Below are 23,861 nucleotides of genomic sequence, written 5' to 3' on the forward strand. Positions count from 1 at the left end.
AAGCATAGAAATTCGGATATTGGCGTGTGCTCTTTTATATGGTAATGATATTAATTAGGGGGCGGAGATCTGACACTAGTCAGCTGCGCACAATTTCAAAATCATTTGCGATTTATAAACGTCACATCTGGAAGAGAGGCGCACGCACGTGTTTTTGTGCGCACGTTCGTTTTCTCTGAATCGCACTTACGCACTTTTGAAAAATTATCTTAGAACAAATTTAGGAAGGTTTATAATAGGAAGGGTCTCATTTATAAACGTTGCGTACGCACAAAACCTGCCCTGAAAGAGGCGTACGCCACTTCCTACGCAAAAGGTGGATTTATAAAAAACAAACTTGACGGGAACATTTGCGCACCTGCACGCAAACTCTGACCCATTACATTAAATATTCCACTCTCATTAATGGAGAAATTAAAGCACTGAAATTACATAAAGTCATTACATAGAAGTTAAACCAAAATTAGGCTATATGAATTTAGACATAGCCTATAGTGGATGCGCTTGATCACTTTTCCTGTGGCATGCTATGTTTTACTGACAGCGAGGAGTGCTATACGCACAATAATTCATCTTTAAATTAAACTGCAGATCACATGTTATGAGAAAATATTTTTAGTGAGAACAATGATCAATGATGCACACTTACTCCGATATTATGGCAAACACTGCTGGATTTGGTGGTCGAACGGTCCATTGTCCGATTTGAATAGGTCCAGTGATATATCTCATATTCCCTTAAAGGGGTCATATGATGCTATTTTAAAGTATTTGGTATAACAGAATATGTTGACATGCTTTAACGTTCAAAAAACACATTATTTTTTCAAATACTTTACATTATTAGTTCCTCTATGCCCCGCCTCTCTAGCGTCGTTTTCTACAAAGCCCTGCCTTCCGACAAGCACAGTCTGCTCTGATTGGCCAGCTGACCCAGTGCATTGTGATTGGCCGAACACCACAAGCACGCGTCGGAAATGTAACGCCCCTTACCTAGGGTGACCATACGTGCCATTTTCCCAGGACGCGTCCTGGCCAGGATTTGTTTTGAGGAGTCAGGGTGGAGATGCACATACGCACAATCTTACCCTGACTGGGATTTATAAAGGGATTTTTGCTCATGTTCTGGCGTACGCATGGTTTTATAAATCTATATGGTTTTATAAAACTTTTGTGCGTATGCAAAATCTAGCTTTTGTGCCTACGTACACTTTTAGGATGAAATCTACGGAGAGTTTTATAAATGAGACCCCAGGTGATGACCATGAATCGTTTTTTTTTTTTTTAAAGACTGTTTTTATCTCTGTTTTTATCTTAATATTAAATAGTAATAATAATTATAAAAAATGCTAAAAAATAATAAAAAAAATAAAAATGAAATAATTTATCAGGCTTATCCTTAATTAAACAAACAATATATGTAACTACGTCAGTGGAGCTCTCTTCTAAATAATACAATTAAAATTAGTTTAGTGAGTTTGGTTTAATTCATAATTTTTAGATTTATTATTAATAGTAATAAAATAGTAAATAAAAATACAATTTAAATAATAATTGTTAAAATGCTAAAAATCAATTAATTGCAAATTAATACATGATTTATACTCTTATACTCAATGATAATGAAACAAACGATATATTCTTTTGTAAAGAAAAAAATCTAAATGAAAAAAATTAAAATAAAAATGTATATATATATATATATATATATAGTTTAATACATATTTTAAAAAATATTTATATTTTATTTTAATAATCATTACAAAATTCTAAAATTAATTGTAAATAAAAAACAAACAATGTATTTTCTTGTGAAGACACTTTTGTAATGTTTTTTTCCCCCCAAAGTGTTAATCTGCCACAATAATGTATTTGAATTGTTTTAACATCAGGACTTTTGTCAGTAAATATTGTTTTGTTGTTAATTCACTTTTTTTAATCTTATTTACAGACCTATTTCCCCCCCTTCACACTGTGTCCTAATAGGACACGACTGCTGTGAGTGACAGAACATTTTGTTGGTCACTTATTTTTCACTGCAGCGTCCCAGTGTATGAAATCTTATTGGTCTGAAATCACATTCTGAGTGCATGCTGTGTTTTGAAGCAATTCCGTTTGTGCAGACATAGATATCTGTACGTCGATACCTCTTCCGACTTCTCCAGATACGTCAATGCATCCACCAACAGTCAACTTTTCAGATACTGCTCTTCAGTGACAGTAACAAACGAATGAATTTTCATTGAAAATGCCACAACATTGCAGCATATGATTGGACGAACCATAGATATCTATGGTAGGGCTCTCTGATGATCAGAAGGATTCTTTTTAATTACCATATGCAGAACTATCTCACACAAATGATAAACTAAAGCCTGTGAAATTCAATAATTTAGTATTTTTTTAAAGACTACTGAAGACATGAGCTATACTTGCAGACTCACAGTCAATTTGCTGTCAAGTGTTCATTGACAGGCTTTGTCCAATATGGTGGACTGTATAGCAGCCCTCATATAGACATGTATTGGTTCTGATGCAAACGTAAATAGTGATTTTGCTGAAAGACCTCTATATTTTAAGACAAATCGGCTTCAGGCTATCGAGTGTTTTTCATGAAGACATACGGTAAAAGCAATCTGATCTCAATATCTCTGCCTCTCATGTGTAGAAACAATGACAGTGGGGAATATGGGGCTCTACATATGTGAGAGAGAGAGAGACATCATTAATTATTGATTCCCCGTCACTGCTGGAGAGGTAACGTGACTGGGAGAAAAAAAAGCGATATTAATTTGAATACTCCTCAGTCTGAAGCTTAGATTGAAATAAGGGAACTGTATTGAGCGGCAGTATACTTTGTTGTGTGGGGAATATTGACATGAAATGTAATAAAAGGGTTTGTGATTTATTACTCGTCTGGCCCATTGTGAAACACCTTTTGTGGCCTGTGCAGTGGCAAAAAGGAAAAAGACACACAGAGACATGAACAGTCTTTCCCTTCTCCAAAGGACACTTGCTTTTCTCTTGTTTCTTTTTAATTAATGCCCATTTTTAACTGTTGTACTTCAAAGATTCCTCAAAGTTATTTCAATACCGATTAAAAACAGTGAGATGCCAGTAATTATGTTTTAAAAGCAGAGTTTGTGTTCTGCGAGAAAAGCAAGGACAAGATGTGCTGTGGAAGGACAGAATTACTTTAGAAATGTTTATATCCACATGCTTTGATATGAACATGTATTCACTGAAAATTAATAAAATAAATACTACATTTATATAACATATACCAAATAATCAATTATTTTGAAGCAATTAGGAGCATATACAAAAGCACCCCCCCTTAAAAAAATAAAATCAAGATTTTGCCTAATTTTTCTTAATTTTATAAATCTATAATTTTATATTGTGGGCTTGTAGGAGTAGATCACTTTTTTCTTATTCAGGATTATTTAGTGAGATTTATTGCATAAGTGTTTATGCACGCTATTTGGTATTGCTGGATTGGATTAACACTGGATCAAAAATGAGCTTAATATGAATCAGATATATGAACTGAACTGGTCATCTGACTTAACTGTTTTAAACTTCTTCGATCAGTAATATAATGTGTGTGTGAGTGCACTGCTGTTTGGCAGGTTGTGTATCGTCAAACCAACTATAAGCAACATGGTATATCTCTGTCAGATGTCTATATGGAAATATCAAGGTAAAACATTTAGCACTGAAACATATTGCGATGTTGTACTAAAACAGATAAATATTGTTCCCTTAGTGGAGTGCAATTTTTACTGCATACTGAGGGAGAATTTCACTAAAAACGAATTACACCCACTGATACACTCTTAAAAATAAAGGTGCTTCACAATGCCATAGAAGAACCTTTTTGTCTAAATGTTTCCATAAAGAACCTTTAACATCTGAAGAACGTTCTTCAGATTACAAAAACTCAAGAAAGAGATGGTTCTTTAAAGAACCTTTGACTGAATGGTTCTTTGTGGAACCAAAAATGGTTCTTCTATAGCATCGCTTGAAGAACCTTTTGAAGCACCTTTATTTTTAGTGTTGTTTATTTGCACATACACTCTTAAAAATAAAGGTGCTTCACGATGCCATAGAAGAACCTTTTTGACTAAATGGTTCCATAAAGAACCTTTAACATCTGAAGAACCTTTCTGTTTGACAAAAGCTTCTTTGTGGAACCAAAAATGGTTCTTCTATGGCATCGCTGTGAAGAACCTTTTAAGCACCTTTATTTTTAAGAGTGTACTGTCTCCTTTGGTTTTAAAGGGATGGTCCCTCCAAAAATGAACATTGTCATCATTTACTCACCCTTCTTTCATTCTAACCCTATATGGCTTTCTTTCTTCTGTGAAGTGCAAAGGAAGATATTTTGAAAAATGTTGGTAATTTTACCATTTTGGTGACCATTGACTTCCACTTTATAGAAAAAAAGAAACACAGAGACATTACTCAAAATGAAAGACACAAAAGAAAACAAAGTCATACAGGTTTGGAACAAATTTTATTTTTGTATCATTTTCATTTTGAAAAATTCTGGTTGCTGAATACCGCGGGGGATATATTAGAGCAGCGTTAATTGTGCCAGGCAAATAGTGTTGACTGTTTTTGTGAATAAGGCTTTAAACCTAATTTGTATAAAAAAAGGATGGAATGTTTGTGCTGAATAGAATGACACTGGAGTTAATTAAATACACACGCCATACCAAAAAACCCGGCATAGATTGCACCTGTTTAAGCTGTTTGCAGTCGGTTAAAGCTGAGATAAATGTTTAGTGAATTCACCCCACAGTTTACAGGTGTAATTTCTGAACCTTAGTATCCTGCTGCTTTCAAAGTACAAGGATATCCTTGGCTTGCTTTGTGGACAAGACAAGAGGACGTATTTTGACACACCTGCATTGCATCAGCCCATGTAACGGTCAAACAACATGACATTGTCATTGTTTCTGATTGACATGAGGGGTAATCAGCCTGTCCGCCTCTGACTGGGCCACCAGTAGGATTTCTGTCTGACAGATATGCTTGCTTGAGAAAGTAAATCACATTTCAAATTTAGAGTTTCAGTTTGCTGTATAATTTTTTTTCCCCCTGTAAAATCATTGACTAATTTTGCACCTAAGATAGATACATTAATATATTTAAGCTAGTGGGGCAGTTGTTATAAATGCTACATTTCAGCCCTGGATGGACATTGTTGCAGTTCATACAATACCAAATAGTGTGGGTTCATATTCTATATTTCACTCAGTAATTTTATTCGCACTGTAAGTGATTGCATGTGAAGCCCATCAGTGGGATGTACTGTGCTGTCTGAGATAACCGATGAAGAGGCCATACTGGCGTCATACCTCTGAGAGTCCATCAGCTTAATAAAAGTGTCAAGGCGGTTGATTTGTTGTGTCTGTTAATAACAGAAGCAAAGGGTTCGACGGGAAAGAGATTAAACAGATGGCTAGAGCTGACATACAGGTGCTGTCATTTGTCTTCACTCATCCAGCTTCCCAACTTTATACATTTCTTCTCATTTTCTCTCTATGACACACGAACTATCTCCAGAGATATTTACGCTGCAGTGCTGCTCCTGAGCTGTGGGGAATGTAAAGTATTGATGGGTATGAGATTTGGGATCTCCTCAGTCAGGGAGCTTTAGGATGTTCAGGTTCAGTCTGGCAACAAATGCATTCATTTTCAGGACTGAATTACATGATTGCTCTGAATGTGTATGGCAATGTTACTTTGAAATGGTAATTTAACAGTCTACAAACTACTCATATTTTAAGTACTTCAATTTCAGTAAAGCTACTCTGTTGAAAAAGTATTTTTTTTTAAAATATAATAATATTATATCAGATTGGATCAGGATAAAACATTTTCTATATTTATTTTGTAATTTAATAAGTACTCTGTCTCGCAAAAAGGGTTTTTTTAAATGAATGAATCGTGTTAGGGTGAAATGAATACTTTTATTCAGCAAGGGTGCATTAAATTGATTAAAAGTAACAATAAACTCATTTGTTACAAAATATAATGATAAATGTTTCTTGAGCACCAGATCAACATATTAGAATGATTTCTTAAGAATCATGTGACACTGAAGACTGAAGTAATGCCGGCTAAAATTTCAGCTTTGTCATAACTAAAATGACATTTTAAAATATATTCAAATAGAAAACAGCTATTTGTAAATTGTAATAATAATTCACAATATTACAGTTTTAATGTACTGTATTTTTATCAATTAAATGCAGCCTTGGTGAGCATATGAGACTTATTTCAAAAACATTATTTCTGTGGAAATAATGTATGTGGATACATTTTTTCAGGATCCTTTGATGAACAGAAAGTTCAAAAGAACGGCATTTAGTTTAAATCTTTTTTATTTTTTTGTAACAGTGTAAAAGTCAATTTAATGCATTCATTCCTTCTGAACACAAGTACAGTATTAATTGCGTTCAGAAAAATTCTTACTGACCCCAAACCTTTGGCCATGTAGTGTATAGTATATTAATCTACTGGATGTCTTGACTGACCTTGACAGCCATAGACTATCACCATGATGAAAGGGCAGTCAAGACACTTACTGAAGATGCTCATTAGTAACGGCAACATTCATCTGGGGCAAGCAAACTGCAATTGCACCTGTGCATTGAACACACAGGGAATACAAGAATATCATGGAAGCAACTGGGCAGTTGAGTATAAATGCTTCCCTCCACAAATCATTGAGGAGATTGGAAGCCATTAGGCTCTCTGACGATGGAGCCATAGGAAGCCACGGCTCATTAAGGCAGATTGCAAATGTCATATTGCTGCTTCCTCACTGGCCTTGTACTGAAGGATTGCAATGAAATTAATTTTGCATAGAGTCTGGGTTTTTGAATCAAAGCCAAAGCATGCAAGTGTGATTAAATCACTGGTGGGGCTTTCAGAAGGAAGGTCAACCAAACCACATTAAGACTGATTCCTCCAACCCTCTTCCCACCCAGCTTCTAGTCGATCACCTAAGATCACCGTGTTTTATCTAAACAACTCTCTCCCTGTTCCATTCCCTAGATTGCCTGTTTGTAACAGACTATTTCACCCGGACGCCTCGCAAGCTCAACGCCTACCGCTCTTTTGCCAGCGTGGAGCTGTTCCACTTCAACGTGCCTGAAGACACCGTGGTGGCTGTTTGGAACCTCATCACCTTCAAGGAGCAGGGGGGCACCTTCGGAGACAGCTGCCCAGACCGCAACGTGACAGTGTGAGTTGGCAAAACTTCCAGGTTACATCCATTAAGGGTTTGTTTTGGGGGCAGAGAAGGACAAAAGCGTAATGAGGTCAGATATGTCCAATCAGCATTTCAGATGAGAGGAGGGCAGATGTCACATGTGTGAATATAATGACCTTTCTGATGCACACACTGAAGAGTACTCGTTATTCGCCCTGATAAAATAGCTTTTAATCCAAGTCTAAGGATCATTTCCCAGATGCTGATCATTTTCTGTGCTCTCCATAAAAAGGCATTTATCAAGTGTGGTGCTGGCAGAATTCACAGCGTAACTGCACACTGGAGATCCATAAGCATAAAATACAAGTGACACAGATAAGATTTACAACCCAAATCTGACATTTTTACTAATTTTCACAGGGTCACATTCAGTCGAATTGTTTGAATCCATTCTAAATGGCCTCTAAAATTAGGATGGCCCTATATTTTTATTAATCATAAAAGCCATTGAGTCCTTTGGTTCTCAGCACAAGGTTAAAAAATGACCTTTTTTTGGTTGATGAGAGTAAGGGATATTATTTTTATACTTTAAAAGAATATTCTGGGTTTAGCACAAGTTAAGATCAGTTGACAGATTTTGTGGCACAGTGTTGATTACCGTATCTGTATCTTGTGTATTATTTGAGCTTTAAAGATGTTCAGGTTATTTTTACTGTTATTTTAGGGTTTTATGGGTTATGCTGTCTTGGCAACAAAGTTTGCAAAATTGAATTTAACTTTACACAGAAAAGTTTAGTAAGTGATTTCCACACTAAAATATGTGTATGTCTTTGTAACAGTATTTTAATGTTAATGGATTTGCTTCATTCACTTGCAAGTTGAAATAAAATGTTATGTTATTCAACATTATGCTGTTTATTAAACCTAATTTGTATTGAACCCCGAATATCCCATTAAACCTGGTCACATTTTAAGCCAATTTTTACAAAAAGTAAAACATTGCCCCATTTCCACATTTCCTAGGTGTAGATGAAGCCAAAAAATGTCCTGAACCCACTTGCTCTTTTACATTTTTCCTCCACTGCACTCTCCGATACTTCATAAGGTGTTCTTTTACCCTTAATTTTTCTGTGTCCATTTCTTTCAAGTCATTCTTGAATGATCCCAGTGCACTTTCATAGCCAGCACATGGTGTGCTAGCACAAGAGCTGTTGTTAAAGTTAGTCTTGGCCCTTGGGTAATCAAAATGGAGAATATTATTCACTGAATACTCAGGTCTTCAAATCCCAGCACACTGGCTGTCATTAAAGTTCCATCAAAACACTGACCTTGTTATTGCCTGTCACTAAATGTACATCATAAGTGGTGAGGAAGTAACTCCTGGCCGTCTTTAATGTGACATTATAAAGAGGAGAAGAGACTGTCCTTGAGTCAATGTTCCAGTACTGGTTTCTTTGACATATAGCCTCATCACAGAGGTTTGCTATTCATTCATTCAACATTGGAATATTACTGTATGTTTTATTTACTTGCCGCTACAACTACCTTGACCTTAAAATTAACATAAAAGTAACATTATCTGTAGCATTAAGCACAGGTTATGATGTTTTAAATGCACTCCCTCCACAGATGCTCTTTGGCTCTTATGTTTCTTTGATGTCAGATTTCTTTCAGACCGCATATATAGAAGAACCTTCTTATGCCTCCTGTTTTATCTCCCAGGGGTATATAATACTGTGAATAAACCTCTCTGGTGGCCTCAAGGGAAGCTACATGAGAAAGTTGCGGTATAAACAGTGATCTCAGTGTTAACTTTGGAAGGACATATTTTAAACTCATAATGTCAGTCATAACTCCAGGGGAACATATTGCCGTTCATAATTACAGTAAGTGTGCCTATGTTCCAGTTTGAGCGATAATGAAATATGTGTCTTTGGGGCCTATCAAGTAATATAAATGGCCTGCCTGCGATTTAAATATTTTTTTTCCTGCTTTTGACAGGAGTGTAGCCTATATTGAGAAAAACAGTGTTATAGGTACATCTAACAATCAGACTGGGAAAATGGAATGGAAAATGGATGGAAAGATAGAAAGATGGCTAGACAGAAGGATGGATGGATGGATGGGCAGAAATATGGATGGATATATGGATAGGTGGATGGATGGAAGGAAAGAACTATAAAGATGGAATAACAGAAATATAGATAGAAAAGATAGCAAAAATAACAGAAAGATAGATGGACAAAGATGGATCGAAAGATGGATGGATGGATGGATGGATAGAAAGATGGATGAATATATATGGATAGGTGGATGGATGGAAGTAAAGAAGAATAGACAAAGATGGATAAATGGATGAACAGACAGACAGAAAGATAGAAAGAAAGATGAATGTATAGATAGATAGATATATAGATAGATAGATAGATGTGCCTCCATAGATTGCACTTGATTGTTTGTGCGTACAGATCATTTACTACGCAAAGTTTTGTCATGAGGCCCCAGGTCTTCTTGCTGTTTTCATAATGAACAAGGCAGAGCTCCATTCTGTCGATTCAGCTGTCAGATAGCAGGCAGGGGGTGCCATAGAGAGATGGTAATTAAAACAGGCTGTACTCGGAGTCGGGGGAGAGATAAAGTGGGAGGATAAGATATAGAAACGGGAGAAAGCAGGACGACTGGGTCTAGTGGATAACAGCCCCTGCTCTACAGCCCATAGATCAATATGATGCTGCCGGACAGGCCATGACAACTCTAATTGCGGCCCATACAAACCAGGAGGCCTGGGCAGAAACAGAGCTCCTGAGGTCCTCCCAGCAGTCCATTTTCGCTGGATCATCCTTCAAACGTCAAGCCAGTGCTTTTGGGAAGCCTTCTTATGTGAAACTGACACACCACATCAGATAATCAATGAGCAAAGTGGATTTTAGGGATAAGTGATGTAATGTTCAGATTCACATTATAATTGAGGTCACAGTTGTGATTCTCCAGTCTGTTTGTGTCTGACCTCCTGGCTGAAGCCTGGAGTCTTTGCCTTATCTCTCCCTCATCAATAATAAGACAGCGTGTGTCATGCACATCAATGATCTTAAGATCTAATTCATCTCACATGCTCGCAGAGGGACCGGGCACTCAATGCATGAGGCATGGTAATGCGAGACAGCAAAACAATGATGGAAATCACCTCACGTCAATTAGTCTCCAGCACTCAATCTGCATTTCATGCCTGTTTGTTTAGACAAATGCAAGAACAAGAACAGCAAGATTTATGGCATTTATTTGCATAATGCAGGATCTAGGGGATGAGATTGTCAACAGACCTAATCAAGACATAAACTAGGAGATGTGTGACAAAAACACAAAGTCTGCATGTCAAATTTTTCATTTTAACCTCAAAGTTTACCACAGGTTACATGTAGAAACAGAGCGAGCTCATGATCTTTACAATGTTAACTTCTTTTTTTGGTTAACTGTGAAGAAGGTTGCATGTGTTTTTTTTAAGAACTAAATATTTGTGGTCTTTGACATAGGCTTGACATGGTTTCAAAGGTAATAATTAGGGCAGTCAATTTAGCATTTTAATTTAGTACACTTAATTATATAAAAAAGTTTAAAACTATTTATTCTTGCAAAATATGCACTGTTCCCATTGGATATCTCTCTTATCTGACAGACCCATTTCAGGTCTTAGAGCTGGTGAGTTGAATGAGATGTGTTTGACTGAACCCATGTTCAACGATAAAAATATAACAATATATTGAGTTAAACAAACACCTTAATGCTGTAGACATGTTCCATATCTAATTTTCATGTCACAATATTCCTTAAGCTTTATCACCATATTCAAAATATCCTTTAACATTTTAATGCAATAAAACAATAGTGCAATAGAACACGACTATAAAGAATCTGAAACTAGATATCTTTTCTGGGCTCTCATTTTTAGTCCAGATTCAAATGTAAAATGTATAATAAAAAAATCTGAATGGCTGTTTAAACCATGTAAATATTGTTTGACTTCCTTTATTCTCTGTGACAAGTGAGTGTCAGAAACTAGTTGTGTACCAGTTGTGTAGTGCTTTGTGTACCAGGTTAGCCAGAGTATTATTTTCCATAGAATAAACTTGCATTTTCATTTAGCTTGTTGCATCATACACTCGGTGTTGTAAATTGTTGATGGACAACAAGCTATTGTTTGTTCTAAAAATCTAAATCTAAAAATCTAAAATTTTTCATTACCCCATAATGCAGTAGGGGATGAGATTGTCAACAGACCTAATCAAGACATAAACTAGGAGATGTGTGACAAAAACACAAAGTCTGCATGTCAAATTTTTCATTTTAACCTCACAAAGTTTACCACAGGACATATGTAGAAACAGAGCGAGCTCAAGATCTTTACAATGTTAACTTCTTTTTTTGGTTAACTGTGAAGAAGGTTGCATGTGTTTTTTTTAAGAACTAAATATTTGTGGTCTTTGACATAGGCTTGACATGGTTTCAAAGGTAATAATTAGGGCAGTCAATTTAGCATTTTAATTTAGTACACTTAATTATATAAAAAAGTTTAAAACTATTTATTCTTGCAAAATATGCACTGTTCCCATTGGATATCTCTCTTATCTGACAGACCCATTTCAGGTCTTAGAGCTGGTGAGTTGAATGAGATGTGTTTGACTGAACCCATGTTCAACGATAAAAATATAACAATATACTGAGTTAAACAAACACCTTAATGCTGTAGACATGTTCCATATCTAATTTTCATGTCACAATATTCCTTAAGCTTTATCACCATATTCAAAATATCCTTTAACATTTTAATGCAATAAAACAATAGTGCAATAGAACACGACTATAAAGAATCTGAAACTAGATATCTTTTCTGGGCTCTCATTTTTAGTCCAGATTCAAATGTAAAATGTATAATAAAAAAATCTGAATGGCTGTTTAAACCATGTAAATATTGTTTGACTTCCTTTATTCTCTGTGACAAGTGAGTGTCAGAAACTAGTTGTGTACCAGTTGTGTAGTGCTTTGTGTACCAGGTTAGCCAGAGTATTATTTTCCATAGAATAAACTTGCATTTTCATTTAGCTTGTTGCATCATACACTCGGTGTTGTAAATTGTTGATGGACAACAAGCTATTGTTTGTTCTAAAAATCTAAATCTAAAAATCTAAAATTTTTCATTACCCAAATATGCTGTATTAGTGAATACTAATACTCTAATAGTTTTAATGTAAGGGAATCCTGAGGATGGTTTACACCAGTTTGCTGGAAAGTATTATTTCCTATAACATCACCTGCTGGTATGGGAATCTGGGGGCTAGAAGCAAAAGTAAGATCACAAAGATTATTAATATAGCCAGTAAGATCATATTGGACCCCCAGAGGCAGCTGGTGGAACTGTATACAAACCAGACCAGGAGGAAAGCCTCACAAATAGTTCAGGACTCCACCCACCCTCTCCAACATGAATTTGTAAACTTCCTTCAGGCAGACGATACAGGGTACCCATAGCAACAAGAAATATTTTCAAGAATTTTTTTATACCATCTGCCATTACTTTATTAAATAAATGATTTATAATCAGGTCTACGTATATTATGTAACTAATTTCCGTTATCTATTTATTAATATTATTTAGTTATTTATTTATTATCTATTTATGGCTTTAGTACTATTAGCCTAATTTATATATACTAATTTTATGTCTCATGTGTCTGTAATCCTTGGGGCAAGACGTTCTTGTACTGTATGTTCTGTTGTATTGGACTGTGAAGTCAAGTGTATTTGTGGTATATGTTTTTGTGGGGCCGAAGATGAATTTCCACATGTGTGGACAATAAAGATTTCTAATCTAATCTAATCTAATCTAGCACGTCTACTTGCTTATCTTCAAATTACCTTCATTTAGGATATATTGATAAATGTAATTATTTGCTATTAATTTGATAGATTAATCAGCATATGTTTACTTGATTACATTTGTTTTAATGGATTGACAGTCGTAGTACCAATTAATGTCCTACTTTTCTCCCAGCTTTTGTGAATGCTCATTTGTGCTATTTTTGCAGCCAAACTTGCCTCATGTTAATTACCAAACCTTGTTTTCACCTTGATTCAAACTCTCTCCAGCCTAATTGACAACTAGGGATTAATAGAGTGTGACCTTAAACATTGTGAGGAAATGCACTGACATACAGAGCATGTTGATCTGATTATGATGATATGTTTGCTGCAAGTCCAGTTTACATACAGCTTGGACACTGATCTTAGGACAGCTCTGAATTGCTTTGATGAGCCTGGCAGTAATATGTTTGGATGTGATTTGCTAACATGTATGGATGCATAACTAATTGGGTCACTACAGAGCACCGCATGCTCTGCAAAGGATAGTGAAGCCAGGCCTTTGGAGCAATAAATTGCATACTATATGGCATGCCATATTTTATATGGCATGTACTTTGCACCTTGTGTGAACTTAAGTATGTGAACTGTATAAGAGCATTTAAGGATGCATGGTAGCTTCATCAGGTGCATTCATTCAGTCCCAGGGAAATGTTCATTGACAGTAAATGCTAAGTTAATTAGAAAAACAGACAGGTGTCTTCTGCTGTGATCATTTGTGTATGTGTATGTAAGTCCTGACTCCTGTGTCAGTGTATTGCACCATACTCAACATTGGAGTTGTCGATTATCTTTTAAGAAAATTAAGAATAAAATTGGCAACACTTTACAATAAAGTTCAGTTTGTTAATAGTAGTTAATTATTAGATTAGCATCATTATTAGAATCATGAACAACAATGTTTTACTGCTGACACAATTTTAATCATATATTTTTAACATTTCAAGATGCATACATTGAAATAACTTACCTGATATATTATGAAAGAACATGAATTAATTTGAAACATGAAATAAACAGGATTTTATACATTTTTGTTTATATGGCTATATAAGTCATGCCTACAACTCGTGCCTATGACTGAATCACAGCCATGCCGATATACAGCCATATCTCGTCTACTTGTGTGATATTGCCCATTTAACTTGAAACCATCGCTTCAGGTCAAAATATGAGTCCATAATCCATAATAACGCTTCCTCCAGTGAAAAAGTCCACAGACAACTGTTTTGGTCTGTTTTTGCTTGTAAATGGTGCTTGATCTGTGCATATTTCTCTCCTGACTTTTTCACTGGTAATATAAGTAATATACAGGAATCATAATTTTGCCAGAAGCAGCGATTTGAAGTAAATTTATTAAAAACACAGTTTTTCGCTTCATAAAACAATTAATTGATGAACTAGTCATATGGATTATTTGTGATTTATTGTGTTTTTATCTTCTGCTTGGACTCTCATTCTGACGGCTCCCATTCACTGCAGAGGATCCATTGTTGAGTAAGTGATGTACTGCTAAATTTCTCCAGATGTGTTCCGATGAAGATGGCAGCTAATTTTTTATTTTTGGGTGAAGTTAATATTAAACATTGATAAAAAAATAACCTAGCACCATAGCTGACAGTCTGTGCAGCGTGTTCATATTACTTGCACGGATGTCTTTATAGTTTGAACACTCCCTCGGAACTACAAAGCAGTGCCTTAGTAAAAATCCTGAGCTGCCACTGCCAGCATCAAAGGAAAAAGTTCATTGCTCAGTGCAAAACACAACCCATATAAAATCATTATCCAGTGCTGGAAACATCTGTCTGACAGTACAGAACACAAGCTCGAGCGTTAACAACATTAGCCAAGTTGTCACATTCACATGAGCAGTATGGGGTCTCCATCTTAGAATAAGACACTGGATGATGATCTTTTAGGTGCACTAGCTCAGAGTACAAGAAGGGCAGGATGACTTATCTAATAACCCCTGCAGAGCTCCAGCAGCAATACTTTGAGTTATTACCTGTCAAGGATCCAGGACCCCTGGGTTAGCATGACCATCTCTGAAGATTGCATGTCTGTTTCACAAAGGAGAAACACACAAAGAAATCACGCAAAGAAAAGACATTATAAGGCCACTCAAAGAAAAATGGGAGAATTTGTAATTGTCAGTTTGTAATTGTCAAAATGAAATATGTTATTAAAAGATCTTCTTGACAAACAGGTTTAATCCATTCTAGTAGATAGGAGCTACAATGCCTGTTTTCTACATAGAAAATAGTTACCAAGATGGCCTCCTTAAAGGGACATATATAGACAAGAAACGTCTCGGGTTACTTGTGTAACCATGGTTCCCTGAGGGGAACGAGACACTGCGTCCTCTAGGGGTCGCTATGGGGAACGCCTCGTCGTGACCCGTGTCTGAAGCCTACATTGAAAAAACACCAACTTGTTTGGCCGGCGACAGCCATGACGTCACTACCGCCGCGACTAGTACAAAATAGGCGCCGGTAGCGCACATCATTCACTTCTTCGTCTGAGTGTTTTAGTTGTTGTTGTTTAAAGGGTATTTTCATGTCCTGTTGTATGTATGTATGTATTTATTTATTTATTTATCTGTAAGGGTCTTTTCTATAAAATCATTTACCTTTCTACGATATCATTTCCTGTTTTAAAAAAATAAATAAAATTATTTTAGACATATAAGTGGTGCCTTTTTTTATAATATAATTTCCTGTTTTATGTTTGTTTTATTTATTTATTTATTTATTTATTTTTTGAACACAAGATTTTCGATATTTTCATTCTTTAATGAGACATTTTCTTCATTATGATATCAGGACCTCTAATTTTATCCCCATAAAAAACATCCAGATGAATATCAATATAAATTTTTTTCAATTAGGGAATTAAAAAAAACATCCTAGATGAGGTATATTCAAGTCATTGAGCATCACATCATTGACCCAGATTTCAAAAGGCATATTTCTTGAGGGTGCTGCACCACCTGAGCAACTGCCAATGGGGAAAGGATAGTTTTCTCCAGGTGTTATAGACTACTTTTGGTGGGTGTTTAGCTAGCCGTGCACAGTGATGGGGTAAATCCATTTGTGAACACTTAAAATGTGTCACAAAGTGATGTATACAATATCAGTTTTCATCATGGGTACCATTGTGTGACCATTGTGTCTTTTGCCATTTTTACTTGTCTCACAAAGCCATTTCTACCTCTGAAAATGAGAGAAACGGAGAATGAAAGAGTAATTGAGAGTCTTTGTTGTGAAACCTTTCATACGGGGACTTTTTTCAACCCAAGGATTGTCAGGGTTGTGACTGACAAACTACTGGAGCCACAAAGCAGTGCATTGAGCAAAAATAATTGCAGACAGTGAAGTCTTTTAGAAAAAGTGTCATGGCATGATTTGTTGCAGTGTTCGAACTATACCATGGACTTTGGGGGAGCCCACTTTTTTTTTTTTTTATAAAATAAAATAAAACTAAAATAAAATAAAGCACAAGTGTTCGTGCGCTTGGGCTTACAATGACTTACAAAGATACATAACAGCTACAAGTGTATGCACTACTTGCTTTATGCAAGCACTATATAGGATAAATCACTATGCAGGATTTACCCTATTATACTTTATTGACATGAATTGATAGGTGAAACAACAAACAGCCACCCACAAATAGTCTATAAACAAAGCATCAGGCTGTCTGAGTTCACATGAACAACGGTTAAAGTTACTCAACCGCAGAGTCCAGCGTTTATATTTTTTCTACGAATCTTTGAGTTAACGTACTAAACAATGAATGATATTTTTGCAATTTTACACATAATAATCCACGATGATCACATTACACAAAACTGAAATTGCACGTCAAAATAACACATTGTCAATATTTTTTGAGACCCCCCAAAATTTCACAAATCCCGTTTTCAAGGGAGCCCATGTCTTATTAAGGGGAGCCGAGCTCCCCCTAGCTGCCCCGTAGTTCGCACCTTGCTCCTGCTGTCTGACTGTGTCTGTATCTTGACTGACAGGCTAGAGACTGAGGGAAGACTTTTTACTTTCATGGCCTTGTGCTCCCATGTCAAAATGAAGGAAAGCACGTTGCGGTTTTGTGTTGACAATGAGTCTGATGTGAGTGAATGATTTTCGTCTCTTTCGTTCTTCTCTCCTTTACTTGTAATTGCAGCCTAGTCGGGGCGTTGTTCCAAATCAATGCTTTCTACAGTTGTAAGCATTGCTCAAAACATTAACGATGAAGTTAAATGTTTGAATATTTGTTTACGATTCACTTCACGCATAATTTAGTATTAGTCACAATGCTCCATTTCCTCTCTTGTGATCGAGTGAGAAATTGTTGCATCTTCTGCATTCTAATTGATTCAGGACTGACTTCGATGTGCTTTCTCTGGCCCTGTGTTTCTCACTACATGGACTCATTTGTTTGTCTTATTATAGAACTCATTATATTTATACATTTACTCACTCGGAATGTACATGTGTGAAATCACATGTAAGTTTTCCTATATTTTGGATTTGATGTTTTGTTATAAATTAATAAATATAAGTGAATTAAAACATTTGTGAGTAAAAAAAAATTGTGAGTTAAAAAAAAAAATATTTATTTAGTTTGTTAAAGTACATATGAAGCCTATTTCTAATTGAGGACATCCCCGGATGTCTGTAAAGGTATAATTGTTTCAGATTTAGCTAAAAATGCATAGAAACTTTACAACATTTTCTATTCTTCTGATTATCCTCTTCTGAAATTTTAGATTTTAATTAAGACATTACTTAGTATGTTTATTAAATCATGACTTTGTGTGGGCCATTGGATTGTCTCCACACTGTAGATGTTTTCAGGTTTTCTTATACTTGTGGGGTCATTTGATGCTTCTCTTTATGAAAACATTCATGTAAATTGTGCATTTCTGCACCTCTAGTGGCGCCAAATGGAACTGCAATTTTGAGCATCCCAAATAAATTTAATGTCATCTCAACCAATGGCCTGGATTGGGGCGGGATTACCTGTGTGACAGACTAATGTCAGTGTATTTAAAAACAGTAATTTATGTAGTATTTGTGCCAGCTTTAATAAGAAATTCAAAGCCATATTTGCATCACACTGGAACGTAAATGATCCTAAACAATGACTGATGCATTTGATCTCAACCAAGATAACAGTCCGCGGCATGTTTTGAAATGTAACTGTAGCCTTGGTTTACAGGTACTTCAGGTCAGGAGCTCCACCTGTAATCAACCCCCTCCAGACAAGTTTTCCAAAGGACACTATTGTACCAGGCTCCTTCGCTGTCACTTTGACATGGACGCTGCCCAACCGCACCACAGGGGTTTTCAATGTCACCAGCCCCCTCCCAGGAGACTGGTTCCTGGCTGCACATTTACCAAAGGATAAGGGGAAGATCTCAGTCAAGGTGGGTAAAAACCTAGAGGATAAAGCAGTCAGTGATCAGAGGCCCAAAAATTAGAAAATCATTTCTGCTTTTAACAAGAGCTAAGCTTGTTGATGATGAAAAATGCCTTATGTTCATGGTTGTGCACGTACATTCCTCTCGGCATTTATGCATTTATAATTGAAGCCGCTCACTTCCGCACAGTCAGCGGGTGGCCTTCATGGGTAGTAATTTAAAAGTCTGTGATTTCAGAGCTTGTCATAGACTTCTTTTTTCAAAAGAGATTATATATGCATTTCCTGTCAGAGTGCTCATTATTTCGCTTGGGTTGTAATCTCAAAGACAAAGGCATTTTTCTTTTGTATAATGCCTTGAATATTAATTTATATATATTACATCATATTAGAAATGCATTACTTTTTTAAAATGGTTAATTTTTCTTATTGTTCACAAAACCACTCACACACCAAATGTGACGTATGTCTCTGCGGTATGAAAGCATGTTTCCAAGTAAAGAATAAAATACATAATTGTGAGATATTGTGTAGAATTAGAATGTCATGCTGTGAGATATAAAGTCACATTGTGAGATGTAAAGTTACATTATGACTTATAAAGATATAAGTGGGAGAAATGAAGTATTGATTATGAGAAATACAGGTAAAGAAAGTTTTTTTAAAAGGAAATAAAATCTTTTTATTCTGGCTTCACTACTGCCTGACACCAAAACCATTTTCATAACGTTCAAAAGTTCAGAGAGCTACTGTTTTGTTCTACTCAAAAATGGTTGTTCAGTCTTGTAGGCTATAGACATCCAGTGTTTTTTTTTTTAAATTCCTGCAACAAAATCTATTTTAAATAAAAAAGTCAGTTCATGTTGAAACACAAGGGGTCAATTATGCATCATAAGATATGCGTAAATAATAGCATGTCAGCAGTGGCTAAATTACGGCCTAATAATGCTCCCTGCCAGTAAACCCAAATGTACAGCAGGTTGTAGTATTCTTATTAAGGGTATTACTGCCCAGAGGGAATATTTAAATAGGTGAAAATCAGCCAGTGGAAAGTGTTTAAAGAGCTCATGCTGCTGGGAGTCCACCAGGAAGCACATGGCAATGTACTGGCCCACAGTATGTATATATATATATATATATATATATATTAGTAGAGTATGTTATACGTCATACAGGGCAAGTCTCTTTCATTCATGTTCTGTTGATAGTATGCATTTTTCTTATATAGTGGATACTGTTGTATTGCATGTATTGCAGTTTAGAAGTATTGCATGGTAGAGCCTTAAAAATTGCAGTATAATGAAAGTGTTATGCTTCCCTAAAATAATTTTTTCAATTGTTTTTAACAGAAATAAGCAGAACCATCAAACCAGAACCAAGACTATCACAATCAAAAGTTGAATTATTTTTTTTACATGTTTGTATTATTATAAATTTAAATACTGTAGATGCTGTCCAAATAATTTCCCCCCTAGTGTATCAGAATCAGAATCAGAATCAGAATGAGCTTTATTGCCAGGTATGTTTACACATACGAGGAATTTGTTTTCGTGACAGAAGCTTCCACAGTGTAACAGAATGACAGTGACAGAACAAAAAAACACAGATAATAATTTTGCTCACTCTGGATGAGTACAGTTCTTGGAGAGAAGGGAGGGTTGTACCAATGATTCACTCAGCAGTCCGGACTACCCTCTGTAGTCTTCTGAGGTCAGATTTGGTAGCTGAGCTGAACCAGACAGTTATAGAAGTGCAGAGGATGGATTCAATGATGGCAGAGTAGAACTGTTTCAGCAGCTCCTGTATGTTATACAGGCCACACAATCACCTGGTAGAAATTGGATATGCCAAGATTCATCTTATGTCTGCCTTACAGAGTTATGACTGGATACATTCCACTGGGTTGTATTTGCAAGTACGTAGATAGAGATAACTTGTTTTCTCTGTTTCACTGAGACTCACATCTGCTTTAATTGTGCTGTCATGCATAATTTAGTCAATATCTGACAGTTCTATAAAACGGAAGAAAAGTGCTATTACAATCTGGAAAATAGGCCTAAAATATGATTATGTGCTTGCTTTAATTGTATTAGAAAACAACAATAGCCAAAGTGTGTGTTTGGCCTCTAGAACGTATATCTTCAAACTGTGCAAGTGAAATTTATAAATGAGGTTTGGTTTTTAAACGAATAGTTCACCCATAAATGAAAATTGCCATAATTGAATCATCTTCATGCCGTTCCAAACACTTATGACTTTCTTTTTCTGTGGAACACAAGTTGAATATTCATGAGAAATGTCCAGTTTATGAACAATCAAGTTGGATGTTTTGCAAGGAATCAGATTCAGTTTACAGAACTGTGAATGATTCATTCATGAATCAGGCTGATCTGGTTCTCATCTATTCAGCGATTCTGTTAACTTAGTAGCTTACTTAAAGTTCACCCAAAAATGAAAATTACCCCATGATTTACTCACCCTCAAGCCATCCTAGCTGTATATGACTTTCTTCTTTTAGTTATAAGTTACAAGTTATGGAGTTATATAAAAAAAAATGTCCTGGCTCTTCCAAGCTTTATAATGGCAGTGAATGGGGGTCGAGATTTTGAAGTCCAAAATAGTGCATCCATCCATCGTAAAAAATACTCCACACGGCTCCAAGGGGTTAATAAAGGCCTTCTGAAGCAAAGCAATTACGCTACGCCGTGAGCGTGTGTACGACAGTTAGCGGAAGCTAGAGATTACGGTTTATAAAGTTTTAAATATGGATATTTTTCTTACACAAGCGCATCACTTCGCTTCAGAAGGCCTTTATTAATCCCACAGAGCCGTGTGGAGTACTTTTATGATGGATGCATGCACTTTTTTGGGCTTCAAAATCTCGACCCTCATTCACTGCCTTTATAATGGTTGGAAGAGCATATTATATAATATAACTCCGATTGTATTCATATACGTCATAAGTCATATACTCCTAGGATGGCTTGAGGGTGAGTAAATCATGGGGTGAGTAAATTTTGGGTGAACTATCCCTTTAAATTAAGTCTGTTCATCACACCTAGCCATCATGTGACATCAGAAGAATTATATTTGATATTTTTATAATATTCTTATGGTGCTTTTGTGCCCTTTTGAAGCTTGGAAGTTTTTTAGTTTAATTGCTTGGAAAAGAGTGACTAGCACATGAATTGAAACTTCTGTTTTTATGTTCCATGGAAGAAAGTAATTCATATTGGTTTAGAACAACACAAGGGCATTCTAATTCTTTTTAAGTGACCCCCATGCTTAAATAAGATTTTAAACAACATCTATGCAGTGGATCGCATCTAAATTGAACTCACATTAGAGGAAACTTCTCGCATCTTAATTGGAATTCTCATGTTCACAATAGCATTACCTCAATCTCCATCCACAATCTTAAAAAGTCCACCTCAGCTGAGTTTTGTCCTTCACTGCTCTTACTTATCTCAGAGCCACCAGGCGCGCACTTCAGCCTTTCTCTTTAATTAACCGCAGCAGGTTTGGTCGTTGTGGAGGCCATTCTCCTGGATTAAGAGCAATAATTCTACTTGGTGTACTACGCTTTAAGGGCACTGTTTTCCTCTGAGCCCACAGGGTCACACTGCCAGCCAATTAGACAGAGACAAAGCTTGGAAAGACGAAGGCTTCCTCCTTTCTGTTGGCCTGGCGAATGACAGCACCTGTGGAGCAGAAAAGCTCATGGCCGAACCTACTGAGGTGGAGTAATTGGAGGAAGTGTGGAAAGCGAGACCATACTTTCCCTGAGGAATACATGTTTTATTTATTATTCAGTGTAGTGTAATGAGGGTTATGTTGTATAGGACTTCTGTTTGGTTGAAGGGGCTTGTAGGCATTTGATTGTGCCACAATCTATGCCTGCCACAGTGAACTATCAGACATTTATCCTGTGGCCATCTTGGTAATGTTGGTAAAAATTGGGCACCAATTTTCTATGTGTACTGTATGCAGTCATCTAATAAAATCATCTAATAATAATAAATATAGAGATTGATTTAATGTTGTTGTGAACATTTGGAACTGATAAATAATATTAATAATAATATTATTATGATGTAAATACCAAGATGAGATTTTAAGAATTTAACAGTTAAGTCCAACGTGATCTCAGGATAATTCGTATGTATTTTACGTAAAATGAGGTTCTATAAAACGTACATTTACTTACGTTTTTACAGGCACTAAAACGTACAATACTGACATATTTTCAGCATCTAAACGTACAAAACTGACGTATTGACGACACCTAAAAATGAATCCTTATGAATATTGAAATTGCGTTATTAATTTTATTAACGTTAGTTGTTTTTAGTTGTCATATCAGTTACCTTGTTTTCAATTGCATTATTAAATTGTTTACTCGTTTACTTAATATGAAATTATAACATTTCGTTTTGTTGTGTGATTTCTGCTGCCAACTCGTTTCCAAGAATAACAAGACTTTACTTTAAACCTTAAAATAAATAACATTTCTGCAATCGTTTAACCTTTACTTGTCATGTAATGTTTACTTTGTTTGCCATGGGCCACAAAAGGCGTTTACTCCGACATGCTGTGACTGACAATAGAACTATAAATACACCAAAAACGCAACATAATTACGAAATGAAACAATTTTATTCGTGCGCTGAAATCCAAATCTTCCGAATCCACACGACTGCGAGGAACAGACCCAAATCCAAGCCTTTATTCGGGCGATCTTCATCTCCATCCCGAGCAGCGAGTCCATCGAAGTTCCATGGACACATGGTGCACAGAGGTGAATCTCAGCAGAGCAAAGCTGCAGCGGCCCTCAGCAAAGTGCAAGTCTGTTCTCTCAGCTGATGAGCTCCACAGTGTCTGTGAGGCTAATCAGGGAGCAGCCGGACCCTGCTCTGCAGGCGTACAGTCACACAAGCAGATGGCCAATTGTAGAGAGAGAGAGAGGGAGGAAAGGAAGGAAGAAAGAGGGGGGATGAGTAAGAGTCAAGCACGCAGTAAAGATCAGCTGGCCGTCTCTGCTGCGTGAAGCAGCCACAGTGGATGAGTATAGCGAACAGAAGCCAAGCATCCTGACAGTTTGCCTTGCACTAACTAAACTCTCGGTCTCTGAATAAATCAATAAACTATTTGGAAATTGTCAGCACTCGGAGATATGTTATTTTTCAGTGCGTCTTTCTTGTTTTGGGGTCTACACAAGTGAGGAGGGGGGCTGTCAGTTTTGTGGCTGATTATCTCTGTATTGAATTTTATTTAGAGATAGTGAACATGCCAAAACACA

General features: G+C 36.2%; 1 protein-coding gene across 1 annotated transcript in view; it reads left to right on the forward strand.

Annotated features, from left to right (window-relative positions):
- Positions 1-23,861, forward strand: part of LOC107719930 (transmembrane protein 8A-like) — a gene marked incomplete at its 3' end in the record, with an annotated part of 67,897 nt that overhangs the window by 33,248 nt on the left and 10,788 nt on the right. Inside the window, exons 2-3 of the mRNA XM_016527484.1 lie at positions 7,072-7,261; positions 18,362-18,569. Of these exons, the coding sequence (XP_016382970.1) occupies positions 7,072-7,261; positions 18,362-18,569 (398 nt within the window). The remainder of the gene's footprint in view (positions 1-7,071; positions 7,262-18,361; positions 18,570-23,861) is intronic.

This window comes from Sinocyclocheilus rhinocerous, unplaced genomic scaffold (assembly GCF_001515625.1).
Source record: "Sinocyclocheilus rhinocerous isolate Xijiao unplaced genomic scaffold, SAMN03320098_v1.1 scaffold4226, whole genome shotgun sequence".
In the NCBI taxonomy this organism is placed as follows: Eukaryota; Metazoa; Chordata; class Actinopteri; order Cypriniformes; family Cyprinidae; genus Sinocyclocheilus; species Sinocyclocheilus rhinocerous.